Raw genomic sequence first — 14622 nt, 5'->3', positions numbered from 1 at the left:
CCGTCAGTAGCGTTACGGCCTAGTCAATAAGGTACTACCTAGCCAGTAGCGTTACTGACTTAAACGACTAGACAGTAAGTTTACTGACTGACTTATTTTTCATTTTTCTGCTTATTGCCTAAGTCAGTAGCGTTACTGACTACACCATTTCCAAAATATTTAGATTTTAATAGATATATAATTATTTCTCCATTGATTGTATTAGAGTGAAATACGGTGAACCCAAAAAACTGTAAAAGGTAGTACCAACATTCAATGTCACAATGCACAAGGGATAGGTTATGTTAACTGGGTTATGTCGGCTGGATATTGTCAGCTGTGACGGAGTTTCCTTATTGACACTAACATATGCATATACATATATATATATATATATATATATACACACACACACACACACACACATATACATGTATATAGTCACCAGGATCCATATGACAACGGAGACCCTGTAACTTGTGACTTGTCAGTAGGGTCAGGAGTCTCAAGACCAAGCACTTTCATGGCTTCTGTCTCTCCACATTCCTCCAAAGCTTTGCAGAAGAGTGTGTAAACTTTTAGCCCCCACCGAGGTAATGTAGACAACATTGACACGGTCAAAAGAGGTTTGAGTACATTAGGACTGTAAGCGTTGTATAACTACCATGAGGTCGGAGCAATTCTTCTTGAGAACATCATGGTGAACTGCTTCCATTTTCTACCTTCGAGATAAACAGCCAACAGAACCAGTAGGGTCAAGAGCATAGAACGGTTTTCACAGAGAAAAGACGTTCACTTCAAAGATTTAGATGAGAATTAATTTCAACACGCTGTTTGAGAGAGAGAGCGATTGATTGGAATATAAGGCCATACGACCTACAGTACAAAATAGTACATAATATAATTATTGAGTTACCAATATGTACATAGTATGGATCGAAGAAACGAGTTTGCTAACAATGTTCCGCAAAATAAACGTATTTTAAATATTTCACAGAGATGTTGATGATATTAATATCAGAGGATGTACAGAAACTTTGAATGGAGACGTAATGCCCATTTGATGCCTTTGGACACATTTGCATACAAGACCATACGACCTACTTTACAACAAATGTTGTGTCGGACCATAGGGCATCTAACCGACTATATACTGCGGCACACTTATTTCACTAAGGGTAATGTTGTATGCTGCATCAGGTAGAGTGACTGTTCTCGCATACAAGAAGACAACCACAGGTGACCTGTAATGCTGAATACATAGTCATGAGACAACAAATGTTATTCAGTTCCTCACGCCAGCCAATCGGTAGCAGTAAACATCGAACCATACAGAGGTGTGCACGTTCACATCACTCTAACAGACAAGGACATTTTCAGGAATTCAGTACATGTCATTTCTAAAGATGGCCACGTTTATGTGCCTCTCCTGGTTGCTGACATGTGCCTCCCTCATCTGTTTATGTAGAAACCAGGGCAGTATTGTGTCTGTTCTAAGCAAACTGGAACAGTTAAAGAAGGATCTGATAGATAATAAGGTGGATATGCTTGTCATGCAGAAAGGAATACTTAACACCATTGATGTTGCAAGAGCATCCTTGAGAGCCGAATTTAAGGAAAACATACGTGGTGAAGTGAGGAAAGCCATGGCCGAGATTCTACAAGGGGAGTCTCTTCTAGACATGGTGAAAGGTCAGGTTGTATCGGAATTGCGGCATCTGAAACGGGGTTATCATAAGATGAAGAGACAGTGGCATCATGTTTCAAGATCGCTCAGAGACTTCCAGGACGAGACGAACGTATTTCAAGAATCTATTCTGAAGAAGGGATATGTGCGGAATCGAGTGATATATGTGTCAGAGAGAAGCATAGACTGGAAATAGAACTACAGAAGTGTGACGTTGCCACTACCACTCTGAAAGCTGACATCAAACGATGTTCCACATTGAAGGAGACGTGTGAGTCACAAATGTCAAAACCTTTAACAAATGTCACTGTGTCTCCTTCTACCCCAACTCCTCTAAATGCTACATCAACCTCCAGGACATCTGTGTCAACAACGACACCCAGGCCAGAGGAGAAAAAAAGTAGGATTTTGATAGCTCTCACCTGGTCAAGTACTCCACATCAGTTCCGTCAACTCAGTATTCACAGGAACTCCTTTACTGTTTATCAGTATCTCAACATGAAGTGGGTGACTAGAATGTCTCCACAGGGGAAAGACTTCACTTCCATCGTTGACTTATCCTAGTACGGGGGCGTTCCAAGGCAAATAACTCTTGACCCAAAGAGAAAGAGGATAAATATATGGATGTACTGACGGGAAACTGTTCACTGTGACATATGATGGTCAAGGTCAGACAACATTAGCCACAGGAAGCGAAGTGTATGCTGTAACCCTGGATCAGACAGCAGGTGTGTTGTATTATGGTGTACAGAAGAAACTGATGAAGATGACTATGTCCAATAATGTGAGTACAGAGGTGACCACACTGAACGCCGTCCCCTGGAACATGAGACTGTATGGAGGCACCATCTACTACAGTAGCTACAAATCTCCTATTGTAGGTGCAGTTGATGTGACCTATAACACTGTGGCATATACTCTCCAGTCAGTCAGTATGAAGGGGGCTAGTTCTTACTGTATTTGTTTGATTCCCTAAATGTATCAATCGCATCGACCTACGCAATAGGGGTGATGACACCAGGTGTTTACGAAAATGTTGAAAGGTGAGGTATCTGCAGGTACAACTTTCATCCAGAGATATCAAAGCTATGAGAAACCAACGCTTGTGTCCTTTATCGTCAACTGTCCTTGAGGTCAGTACATGTCTACAGCGCCTTTTACAACTTAAACCGTCAGTCATCTTGCTGAACACAACGCGTTTTGCCAAAACAATTAATTACACACTTCTACTAGGTAAACGATACTATTTACGTATTGCCATGAGATCCATTCTATGTCCAGATCCACCTCAACCAAACCTCTTTAAAATATTCTACTTACTAAAACCTAATCATTTCTGTGTTTAGATTTACATACGGGCAATACTGAATTTTTAGATATTATAAACGACTCATAGTTTTCTTGTCCATAGTACTTACTTACCGAAACTAAGAACAACGTTCTTTCCGGTTACAAGTTTACTGTTAGCATCCTGTTTCAATATACTGTAGAGAGGACCCGTGAAGATCAGTGTTAGAATTGATATTCAGCAACCCATACTTGTTGATCTTGTGGTCAGGCTTGCTGACTTGGTTGACCCACATGTCATTGTACCCCAATTGCTTGGATCGATGCTCATGCTGTTGATCACTTGATTCTCTGGTCACTTAAGATATAGGAACACTAGCATATGGCTGACTAATGAACAAAATCAGTGTTTTATGTCTTTAATTCTGTGTAATATCTCAGCAACTTAAAACTATATGGACTGTATGGTGATTTGTATATAATTGCGTCTTGACCAGACAATCGAGTGGTTGGCATCATGCTACGTATGTGGGATACTATGACATGCATCAAATAAGTCAGCGAGCCTAACCACCCATTCCAGTTACTTGCTTCTTACGATATAATAAGCATGGGTTGTAACAAAAGACAAAACCCATTCAAGTATGTGCTAAAAGTGGGAAAATTTCTCGTTTTTATTTTGAAGATAGCGCTGCTTTTCAAATGTATGCGTGAATGCCGCTTGTTGTATTCAGTCTGCAACGCATAACAGTTAGATAAAATTAAACATGCCCAATCCCATGACCTGGTCTTGTGCTTAATCTACTTATATCAAGGACAATAGTTGTGGAAGCAGAAAAACAAGTGTACTTGTCCTCGATATTGGACTGTAAAATGTCCGTCAGAGGTCAGAGGGTATCACTAAAGGATCTCAGGGACATCGTCACCTGACCAAAACATCTTCCGATCCGCCTTGAATGCGCTCGCCTAAGCGCCTTTGTCACAGACTTCGCGTGTACCTGATTTTGTGGATGAAAGTCATATGCATAAAATGTTACACATTTAGATCTGATCGGGAGTGTTTCTGCAGGTGTCCATGCAAAACTTTCAGACAACGTGGATGACTTTATCTTTAATTGGTATGCAAATATATACAAAAAACGTAATTAAGCTCTCCCTGTATTTTGAAATGATAGGTTTTCAACACCTACATAAACATAACACTTCTCACCCGTATGCTCTTTAGACTCATACAAAAAGACAAAATGATTGGAATCTATGTAGATTTTATGATGATAATTGGTCATTTTAGAACGAAAACACTAATTTCATGCAAAACCATGTCTGTACAAATATGGCCCTGGAATGTTTAATGTTGAATTTATTGATGAATGTGAACATTCAAAATGTCATTTTGCGTGTCTTACACGATTCAAAGTCAATACCGAGTGTACCTCCATGTGACTGTATGGCAGCCAGCACCCTCCTCCTCATACCTCCTGTCAGCCTCCTGATCCTCTGAAGGGGCAGTCTACGCCATTCCTCTTGTAAAGCAGCTCCCAATTGGGCCAGGTTATGTACAGGAGGATCTCTTTGTTGCGACCAATCATGTCCCAGATATGCTCCAAAGGGTTAAGATGGGGGCTCCTTCAATCGTGAGAAATGGCATGGGGTGCTTAACTAAGTTCTTGCTGTATATAACAATAGCATATTGTTTCATAATGCTTTAATTGTCTGTACACGGAATGTGATTTTCACGTTTAACAAAACGTCGTCACATGAGTGTGAAACGTCATGAAGTTTCATGAAGTGAGTTCTTTTTGTGTAGATTTGCACTTATTACATGTGTAATAACGCCATCAGTTCCAAATGAATTGCCGTGCTTCAAATACACAATAACACCCGAAAATTGACCTACACATGATGTTTATCGACATTGTAAACACAAAAGTAAGCCAGAAGGCCCACATGGGTTTTACTGTCTGCACTAATTTACATAGAGTACGGATACAGCAGTGAAGTGTCATCTGCTGGACGTTTCAGATGGTTGCCATGGTAGCATCTGGAACTGCTCATTTGTGACGTCATTCCTTCACAATATGATTTGAATGACGTCACCACTGCTGACGACGCAACAATACAATTGTGTGCGATATTTGTAAGTGTCAATACGCAGCAAATAATCTTGCAATTTCACAAATTCATGTGGTAATTAAATATAGCTGGCATTGAGGGAACTTCAGTTTTTAAAAGAATGTTAGAGAACAAGGGCGACATGAGATATTGACTGTCACCAGGACAAACAGATCTATTTACGAGTTTCTTCTACACACTGAACGTTTAGATCTACCTTGGGTTGTTGGCAATCTATAGCCTGTTTTATATTGTATTGTCAAGTATAGTTAATATGTTTTAGATTTAATTACTAGTTTTAAATTTCTATCTGTGATAATCTAGTTGTTTTACCGTCCTTCGTTGACTTGTTTTAGTCACGATATGGCTGAAATATTGCCAATAATTTTAACTAACTCACTCACTCACTACACACTGAACATGCACTTCAATTGAGTGTTTCGTGGAAATATATTTTCTTGACCACGACCATATTTGCTCAAGACTGGCCAATCAATATGGGCAAGTAACAATTAGGCGATTGTTGGTAATGTATAAATTGTAAACTTACCCTGGATATACCATTGATAACGTCAGTTGCCACGTGCACATTCAGAAGGCACAAGGAACATTTTTCACGTGCATTAAAAAAACGTTCACTCATTCGGGTATCAGTTTCTTGAAAATATTTTACATGCGGTAATGAAATGAATGTTATAATTTAAGTGAGTGAGTGAGTGGGTTACAGTTTATGGTCACAGCGGCAGTATGTCAGCCATATCGTGACTATAAACAGTGATTAATTGATGATAAATTTGCAAATTTTAAGAAGCTGTCGACAAAGGTCAGTAAAAGCAACTAGTATATCACAGTAACAAGAAATAAAACTGGCATATATCTCTAAAATAGGATGTCAAATTGAGACAATACAATATAAAAAGGTTGAGGATCGCCGACAACTGAAGGTTGACAAAACCAGACATGGTGTGTCGTGTTCACGTTCATAAAAGTAAAAACAAATAATCGCTGAAATTCACCTCAGTTGTTAATGGTAAAGCAATATTCAACAAAGCTACAAACAATAGATCAAAACAAAAAGGTATTTATTAACTATAAATTGTAGCCAAACTTATGAGGAGGTCAATCCGATCATGTTATTGTATTATTCATAAACTATCAATGACGGTATTCAGAATGTGTTTTCAGAGTGACAGTTTTGATTGACTCTGTGTCCTTTATTTATATGTACAGACTGTTTATTTAAACATATCTGGAATATCATCCGCAAACATGGTAATTGGGTCGTTGAAGAAGTTGTTCCTGAAGTCGTTTTCAGCAGGATGGCCTTTGTAAGGAACCCACAATTCGCAATTATTCTTGTTACAATGATTAGCCCATGTGAGAATGTACGCAATACGACGACTAGTCGGGTCAGTCTTTATGACATCAAGGATCTTATCGTTCCAGAAATTAGTCTGCGTATCAATGCCATTGTTAAACAGCCCAGACTCTGACACAGCAGCTATCTTGTTTTTTGACTCGGCTATCTCCACTAAGTCTTTCATTATTCTTGAAAAGCCGCTTGTCTGAACCGATGGTGATGTGTAATAATAATCTGTTGCAATAACATCAACGTAATCATCGCCAGGGTACACTTTGAGGTAATCTGCTTTGTCCTTGAACTTGTCCGGGCTGAAGACATACAGGAAGTTGTGAACGTTCTTTCGATCACGTAGATACGTAACTATGTATCGGTAAAATGATTTAAGATCATCTTCTGTATTTTGAACCTTATTTCCCAATCCCCAATAAAACCAGTCTCCATTAAGCTCATGAAGAGGTCTGAAGAGAACAGGGATAAGCTTTCCTTGGTCGTCTGTCAGGTTGTGAGCAATTTCGGCGATCGTGTCAAGGTTCTTCTGGTACTTCCAGTTGAAGTCTCCTCCTGGTAAGAGACGCCTCACGGTATGGAGGACAGTTCCGTTGTCGTCTTCCACCCACGGACTTCCACCAGTGATGGGGTTATACAAATGCTGGCACAGGGTTGTAATCACACCTCGCTTGTGAGCCTTCTTGGCAAGATGGGACACAACTGTTTTCCTGTCACTACTCAGCTGCCACAGCCCGAGGTCGATTACTGCTGCATACTGGCCTGTCACGCTCTTCACGTCAGACAACTCATCGGGGTAATCTTTCAAGGCTTGATCAACCTGGAGTATATGAGACGAAGACTGCCAGTTTGGATGTCACATACCTAAATCATGTCGACGTGCAAATGATACCTTTTTTGTGAACATATACGTTATGACTTAATTAATCTGTCTGTCCATAATCATTATCGTTTACACGAGCAAACAAAAGGGAATTGTGTCAAAATATGTAATCTGAATCCTTAAGATGTTTGTTAGTACGACTACGGTTTATTTGTAAAAGTCATAAGCATATTGATACATATCATAATGATTTGCTAACAATCCTTTCAATTTGGATTCTTTTGTGGGGTTTCCACAACGGAATTGATCCTGGGTAACCCTAACATCCTTTCCCTTGTGATGAAAGAATGTCTTGTTTGACTTTGTTGAGTATTCCATCACAAGGGATAACTATTTTAAATCACAAACTATGAAGGATCTTTTTAATAATATCAGTTCTCATTTAGTTATTGCATTTTAAAAAGAATTTTAAAAGAATTATAAATGATTGTTAAATGATTTGTAAATAGGTAAGTATTTTATAATTGGAAGTTTGAATTAATAACTAAGATTGTTAATGGCTGTATCCTCGAGGGAGGTTTAAGTACTGTAAAATTATTGTCCTCCTGAGACGGTACGTAAGTCCCAAAACATTCCCAGTAAATCAAAACTCCACTTTTTAAATCGTAGAATATGTGTAATTTTAATATATCGCTAGATTTGTCTCAATTGCTAACAGCTGAAGGGATGATGTTAATCCAGCTAAGGTCCATGCAGGAAGCAAATGTACTGTAAGTCCCCATGGTCCCTAGTGTGGTGATCTACCTTCAGCTGTTGGCGATCTATTGCACGTGTTTTAGACTGTATTGTCTTCTTTAATTGACATGGTTTAGCTTTGCTCGCTAATTTTATATGATATCTGTGATTTTCTAGTATTTTTACTGTCCATCGCCGACAGGTTTTAATCTTCAAAATGTATTCAGCTGTTTTCATATTGTATTGTCATCTATAGTTACACTGTTTTAGATCTAATTACTAGTTTTAAATTCGAATCTGTGATAATCTAGTTATTTTACTGTCCTTCGTTGACAGGTTTTTACAATTTACCATTAAATTACTCTGTATAAAATTAATTGTTCTCGTCACGATGTGGCTGAAATATTGACGATGTGACGATAAATTTCAACTCACTCACTCTCTCACACATTCCTGAACACTGTACTAAGGATACCTCAGTGACTTCCGATCACCTTAGTGCTTTGTGAAAGGAAGCCCTGTCGATGTGTCATCAATCGTACCAAGAGGGGAGCGTACTGTCGAGAATTAGGTGAGATTTGTACTTGTTGTGTATTACTATATGTTATCAACTGGTTTAGCAGACCCAGCGTTGGGGTATATACAGATCACTATGTCATAACTTGAATATTGTTGACCCTGACGTAAAACAATATTTACCCAGTTAATCAATATTCATTACCGAGTCATTTCATGTCCACACATCTTTTCATCAAATATGACTAGTAGTATCGCAACTGCGGAGATCGATGCTCATGGCGTCAATCCCTGGATCCCCTAGTATGGTGATCTACCTTCGGTTGTTGTCGACCTATTGCCTGTTTGTATATTGCCTTCGTAAATAAAATGGTTTTAGATTTCCATGCTAGTTTTAGTCACCATCTGTGATACTCTAGTTATTTTACAGTCCTTCGATGACTTATTATTTATCCACTTATATTAATTGTGTATGCAAAACCTTTCTCGTCATTACATGTCTGAAACATTGCCGAGGCGACGTTAAACGTTAACTCACTCACTCACTCACTCACGCGCTCAATCACTGGACTGTGGATTATTTACATATCCTCGTCATATAAGTTGGATATTGTTGAACTTATCAAACATGACTGAACCGGACCAAGGGCACATGTCAATGTGATATTTACCTCAACTCATCAGAGAAATGGCAAGTCGTCAAATACTCACTGTATATCTCCAACCTATATTTGACGTATTTGTTTTGATTTCATAAGGGGCGTGACCACCATTTGCACCGCTCCATGTGTCACTTGAATGGCCAAACATGATGGCGTTCGGATTTCTGGCCATCGTCATGAGATTCTTGTAGAGATGTCGTGTCTCTGGTGTAGCGTGTTGATCGACTGGCGCACACAAACCATATTGGAGGACAGCGAGCAACAGTGTGGTGAATATATAGCTGCGGTAGAAATACATTCTCGTTACTTATTGACAATAAATAAATGAATTAGAAAACCCCCAAAACAACAACAACAAACACCCAAACGTTGAAACATTGTCATATCTTGAGCATTGATATTTGCAGTTTGACGTCATTAGTGAAAAGAACCTTGGTAACTTCTGATGATGGTTTTAGTCAAAAGAAACACAGTATGCTTAGTAAGACCTACAGTATGCAAAACCAAAGAAATGTCATTAAACCCGACGTGAAAATGGTTTGCTGTTAAAGTAGCTGCGACCAACATAGATTTCTTTTCGAACTTATGTTTACCATTTACAGAAATACACTCGGCCATTAATCTCCTTTCATCAACCATCACGAACTACCGGGATTTCCCCTATTTAAGCCCACTCGAAATTACGCCCATGGGCTTAAAAAGGGATATTTTCCCGTTATTAGGCTATGGGCCTAAATTAAGATTTCACATTTTATTGTTTGGAGTGACGTCCCTTTGCAAAAGCACATGTCAGCATGTATAACGTTTCTAGTGCAGTTACAGTTTTTCACGTGTACAGAATCTTTCGGAGTCTCAAGAGAGGTCAGGTACTCTATACCCAAATAGACAATCTCAATCCATATGACTCAAACGCAGTCGCAATAACATATGATAATATCATTATTAAAGTTCATTCCATTTTACTTAGAATAATTTTCTTCAGTTACAAGCATTTCCCGAATTTAAGCCCTGGGCTTTATTATGGGGTTTATATTTGTAAACGAGAAGATTCATTTTCCGTTATTGAGCCCAGGGCTTAAATAGGGGAAATCCCGGTATGAAGGATCTTTTTAATAATATCAGTTCTCATTTAGTCATTGCATTTTTAAAAGAAATAGAGTTGGTAAATGATTTGTAAATAGATAAATATTTTGATTGGAAGTTTACATTAGTAACTGAAATTGTTAGTGGCTGTATCCTCGAGGTGGGTTAAACTACTTTAAAATTATTGTTCCCCTGAGAGGATACGTAAGTCCCAAAGCATTCGAAGTAAAATTTAATAATTGACTTTTTTTTATTCATAGTAATATTGTCATTTTAATTGGTGGTTAAATTGGTGGTTATATGGTGATCTACCTTCAGTTGTTGGCCCGTGTTTTATATTGTATTGTCTTCTTTGATTAAAATGTTTTAGTTCTACATGCTTGTTTTAAATTAAGAGCTGTGATACTCATTTTTTACTGTCCTTCGATGACATGTTTTTACGTTCTAGATTTATAGATTTTAATATTGATTTAAATGAAATTGTTCTCGTCACGATATGGCTGAAACATTGCCGATCTGACGCTAACTCATTCACTCACTCACTCACTCCTTTCATCAAACATCAACCATTTTGACATCTCTACCCCTTGCAAAACTGTATGAAATCTAACAGATAGCTTTTTACACACAGAATGATGAATAAGACATGTGCCAATCCAGATTAATTGCATTAAATCGATGTGAAAATGCTTTTGTTGTTAAAGCAACAGAAACAGACAGTTCATTTCGAATTTAGGTCTAATCTCCTTTCATCAAACATCAAACATTTTGACATTTTTTATCACATGTAAAACTGCATTAAATCTACAGCGAAATTGTAACACTTACCTTATTGCCATAGTGATAGCAGGGATTTCACAGCATACAAACTTCTTTTCTCCCCTATATAGGCACTGTTATCTGAAATGGAAGACCATCTGTTTCAAAACCAAAAACTTCTCATGAATACAGATAATTATAGAATGTAGAGTGAGCTATGACTTGACTATATAAAACTATACATGCTTAAAAACGCCTTTAATGGTTTAGTGGATAAAACGTTTGCCATGAGAGCGGAAGGTCTTTGGTTCGATCACCTGTCCACACCTAAAGTGAGTGAGTGAGTGAGTTAATATTTAACGTCACATCGGCAATATTTCAGCCATATAGTGACGAGACCAAACCTAAAGTAGTTTATAGACTTTACTTGTGTTTACCCAGCTTGTTTTATTGGTTTTAATGGCAGTATTGTAGCTATATGAGGGCGTTCTGTAAATAATAGAATCTGGACCAGACAATCCTGTGATTGATATCTTGAACATGGATCTATGGAATCGGGATACGATGACATGTTTCAAGCAATTCAGGAGCCTGACATTAGTTAGTCACCTCTTATCACACAGGATGGTGCTTGCCTCGAACGGTAAAAATCAAAGACTGAGGCATGGTACCTCATGCGATGGCACAATAAAACCAGCATTCGTCCGGAATGCTATAAACTGCCAAACACATATACATAGACGAGTGAGTGAGTGAGTTAAAATGTTACATCGCATCGGCAATATTACAGCCATATAGCGATGAAAACAAGGTAATCAATTTAAATAGCTGTCGACAAAGGATAGTTAAACCAACTAGACTATTACAGATATATACTTAAACCTAGTAATTAAATCTAAAATACTTTAACTCTTCAGGACGATACAATATAAAAACAGGCTATTGATCGCCAACAACTGAAGGTAGATCACCATACTAGGGTCTATACATAGAAGATGCTCTATAGGTACACGTATCGTGTATGTGTAGTAATACAATTTGAGTGAGTAAGTTAATATTTACGGCAATATTTCAGCCATATCGTGACGACAAAATGTTATGTACTAAAAATAATTATGTGTATACTTATTTAAAAGTATAACAGTATAACGACTAGATTATCACAAATTGACTAGTTTGAGTTCAGTGTAAAATGTTAAATCCTTTCAAAACAACACAATATATAATCGGGCTGTAGATCGCCAGCAACTGAAGGTGGATCACCATACTAGGGACCATGGGGACTAACAGTACGTTTCCTTCCTGCAAGTACAGTAATACAATTTGAAATATACCGTTATCCCACACGTACTTAATCGGGTTTTTTTCTACACTAACCACATAAAGAAACTGTGCATTGTCAAAATATTATCCCAGTTGATAAGTACGACAACAATGTCAAAGGTACATATAAACTTTAATGGAGGGATCATGAGACCATAACAAGTCGGGAGAATTTCAATTGAAAAGTCAATCACAATGACGTCACGAGTCCACAAGCGGGACAGGGGAGTCCACAAGCGGAGAGTGGACATACACCTCCACTTGATATTAAAATAGCCTGCTTTGATAGACTCTGGTAGAGATGAACGCGCAAACGACATTAAATATGTGTTTGTATTTATGGTTGCGCCATCTTTCTTGATGGCAAAACGCTGAACTGCGGTTGCCGCCTGTTCCTTTAGCTCCGTAGCGATTTCTTCCTCAGACATGTCGGACAGGCAACGAGCCCTATCACGAACAATGCCTCGACAAGAGTTTAGTGTCCTGTGCACAGACACAGCAACCTCAATACCTGAAAATGTTTTGATCGATAGCAAATTGAGAGATTGCTGTCTCCGTGCACACTCCACAAGAAGTGAACCACTACGGAGACGGGTGACGTTGTTAACTTCACCGCAAATACCAGATACAGCCTTTGAGATTGCAAACGGGTTTAATTTAATTGGTAGGAAATCTACAGCCTCAATCACCAAATATCGTGGCCAGGAATCATTGTTTGAAGTGTGTTTTCCATTTGAGAGATCTAAGTCCTCTATACGTCTTTTCTTTTCCATAATGAAAGGAAATAATTGAACATCCCTGCTCCCCACCCGCCACTGAGTGTCAACAAGGACAGTGTCAAATAGCAACGGGTATCCAAGACGCCGACAACAAGGATACAAGGGTGTTATACTCCAGGGGAAAACAACACAAATAGCTGCATTTGTCAACCAATTTCATGCCCGACTGGTTCGGCCCAAGACAAGAAATTAGAGACATACATCATTTGGAGGTCATTATCACGAGATTGGCCCATGAGCCACCGCCTTCTGGCATAGGACTCTAGGCAAATATGTGTCATATAATTATAAATTACTGTCCCTGATCTTCTTTTCTCTTTCGTTCTTCCAAGATTTTAGGCCATCCAGGATCATAAAGTTCCAGAATTCTATCCCCAGAGAGCATACATGTTCTTTACCATCTCTTAGGTTAGGAAAATAGGGATTAAATTGACCTTTGACTTGAAACATACAATATTGAGTCCATTTTTCCGTGTTGGGCACAACAGCTTGTGCTGTGAATTATTCATGAAGAAAACGGGAGCAGCTTGAGGTGAAGTGTCATTGTCACTGGTTCACTGAGAAATGAAGCTGGATTGCCCTTGTGGCGTTTTAAGTAGAACAGACTTAATTGACCGTCAGCTTTCACAGCTTCGTACAACTTCTTGGTCCAGCATAACTATCAGCATTTGGATCATAATTCCTATTTCCTGGTTCCTATTCAAGTACCCTTCCAATGGAGACATGACTCCAAATAACAAGAACATGCAAAGACTTAACTAGTAATTTTGTAGAGAGAGATATCAAAATAATACCATCAATTGTTTTATTCACATACAGATAAAACAAATCAAGGACAATATTTACAACTGCAACTTTTCGTGGACATGCATTAATGTTTTTCTCAAAAGGTCTTTCCCCGGCCATTTCCAGGGTTGATTAATATCTTCATGAGATACATCCATTCCTATCCCCCATCATTTATCAACGGGGCTAGCTTCAACTAACTCCTTAGGAGAGGATTGAATGAATACATGTTTCAAGTCATTGCTCTGGGAAAGTTTAGCCATTAACGCCTGAGGTATAACATCAAGACTGACAGTGTCCCACACTGCCTTTCACACATCAGACAAAACGGTTTTGCTTGATTCTTGGTGCAGTCTCTTGTAAAATACCAATGTTTGATCAATAAAGTAAATAGAATGTAATACTGTAATAGTACAACTGACGATACGATTATCTGGGTCTATTATATACTTCCCAGCAAAAGTTTATACTCACTTAAAACGCTCACTATATGTTATGTGTGTATATATGTTAGCGTCAATAAGGAAAGTCCGTCAGTAGCGTTACGGCCTAGCCAATAAGGTACTGCCCAGCCAGTAGCGTTACTGGCTAAAACGACTGGACAGTAAGTTTACTGACTGAGTTATTTTTCATTTTTCCGCTTATTGCCTAAGTCAGTAGTGTTACTGACTACAACATTTCCAAAATATTTAGATGTTAATAGATATATAATTATTTCTCCA

The 14622-nt window shown here is 38.4% G+C and overlaps 1 protein-coding gene across 1 annotated transcript; it reads right to left on the bottom strand.

The window, feature by feature from the left end:
- Positions 1 to 6130: 6130 nt before the first annotated feature.
- Positions 6131 to 11148, bottom strand: LOC124290789 (mannan endo-1,4-beta-mannosidase-like). The gene is made up of 3 exons (XM_046727612.1): positions 11082 to 11148; positions 9220 to 9451; positions 6131 to 7254 (listed from the first exon to the last, which is right to left on the bottom strand). The coding sequence occupies exons 1-3, from the start codon at positions 11090 to 11092 to the stop codon at positions 6301 to 6303; spliced, it is 1197 nt and encodes a 398-aa protein (XP_046583568.1). The 5' UTR covers positions 11093 to 11148; the 3' UTR covers positions 6131 to 6300.
- Positions 11149 to 14622: the final 3474 nt, after the last annotated feature.

The sequence above is a fragment of the Haliotis rubra genome, unplaced genomic scaffold (genome assembly GCF_003918875.1).
Source record: "Haliotis rubra isolate DU_JTF1 unplaced genomic scaffold, ASM391887v1 Scf474, whole genome shotgun sequence".
NCBI lineage: Eukaryota > Metazoa > Mollusca > Gastropoda > Lepetellida > Haliotidae > Haliotis > Haliotis rubra.
Note: the sequence above shows the minus strand (reverse complement) of the source record. Positions and strands in the feature narration are given on the sequence as shown.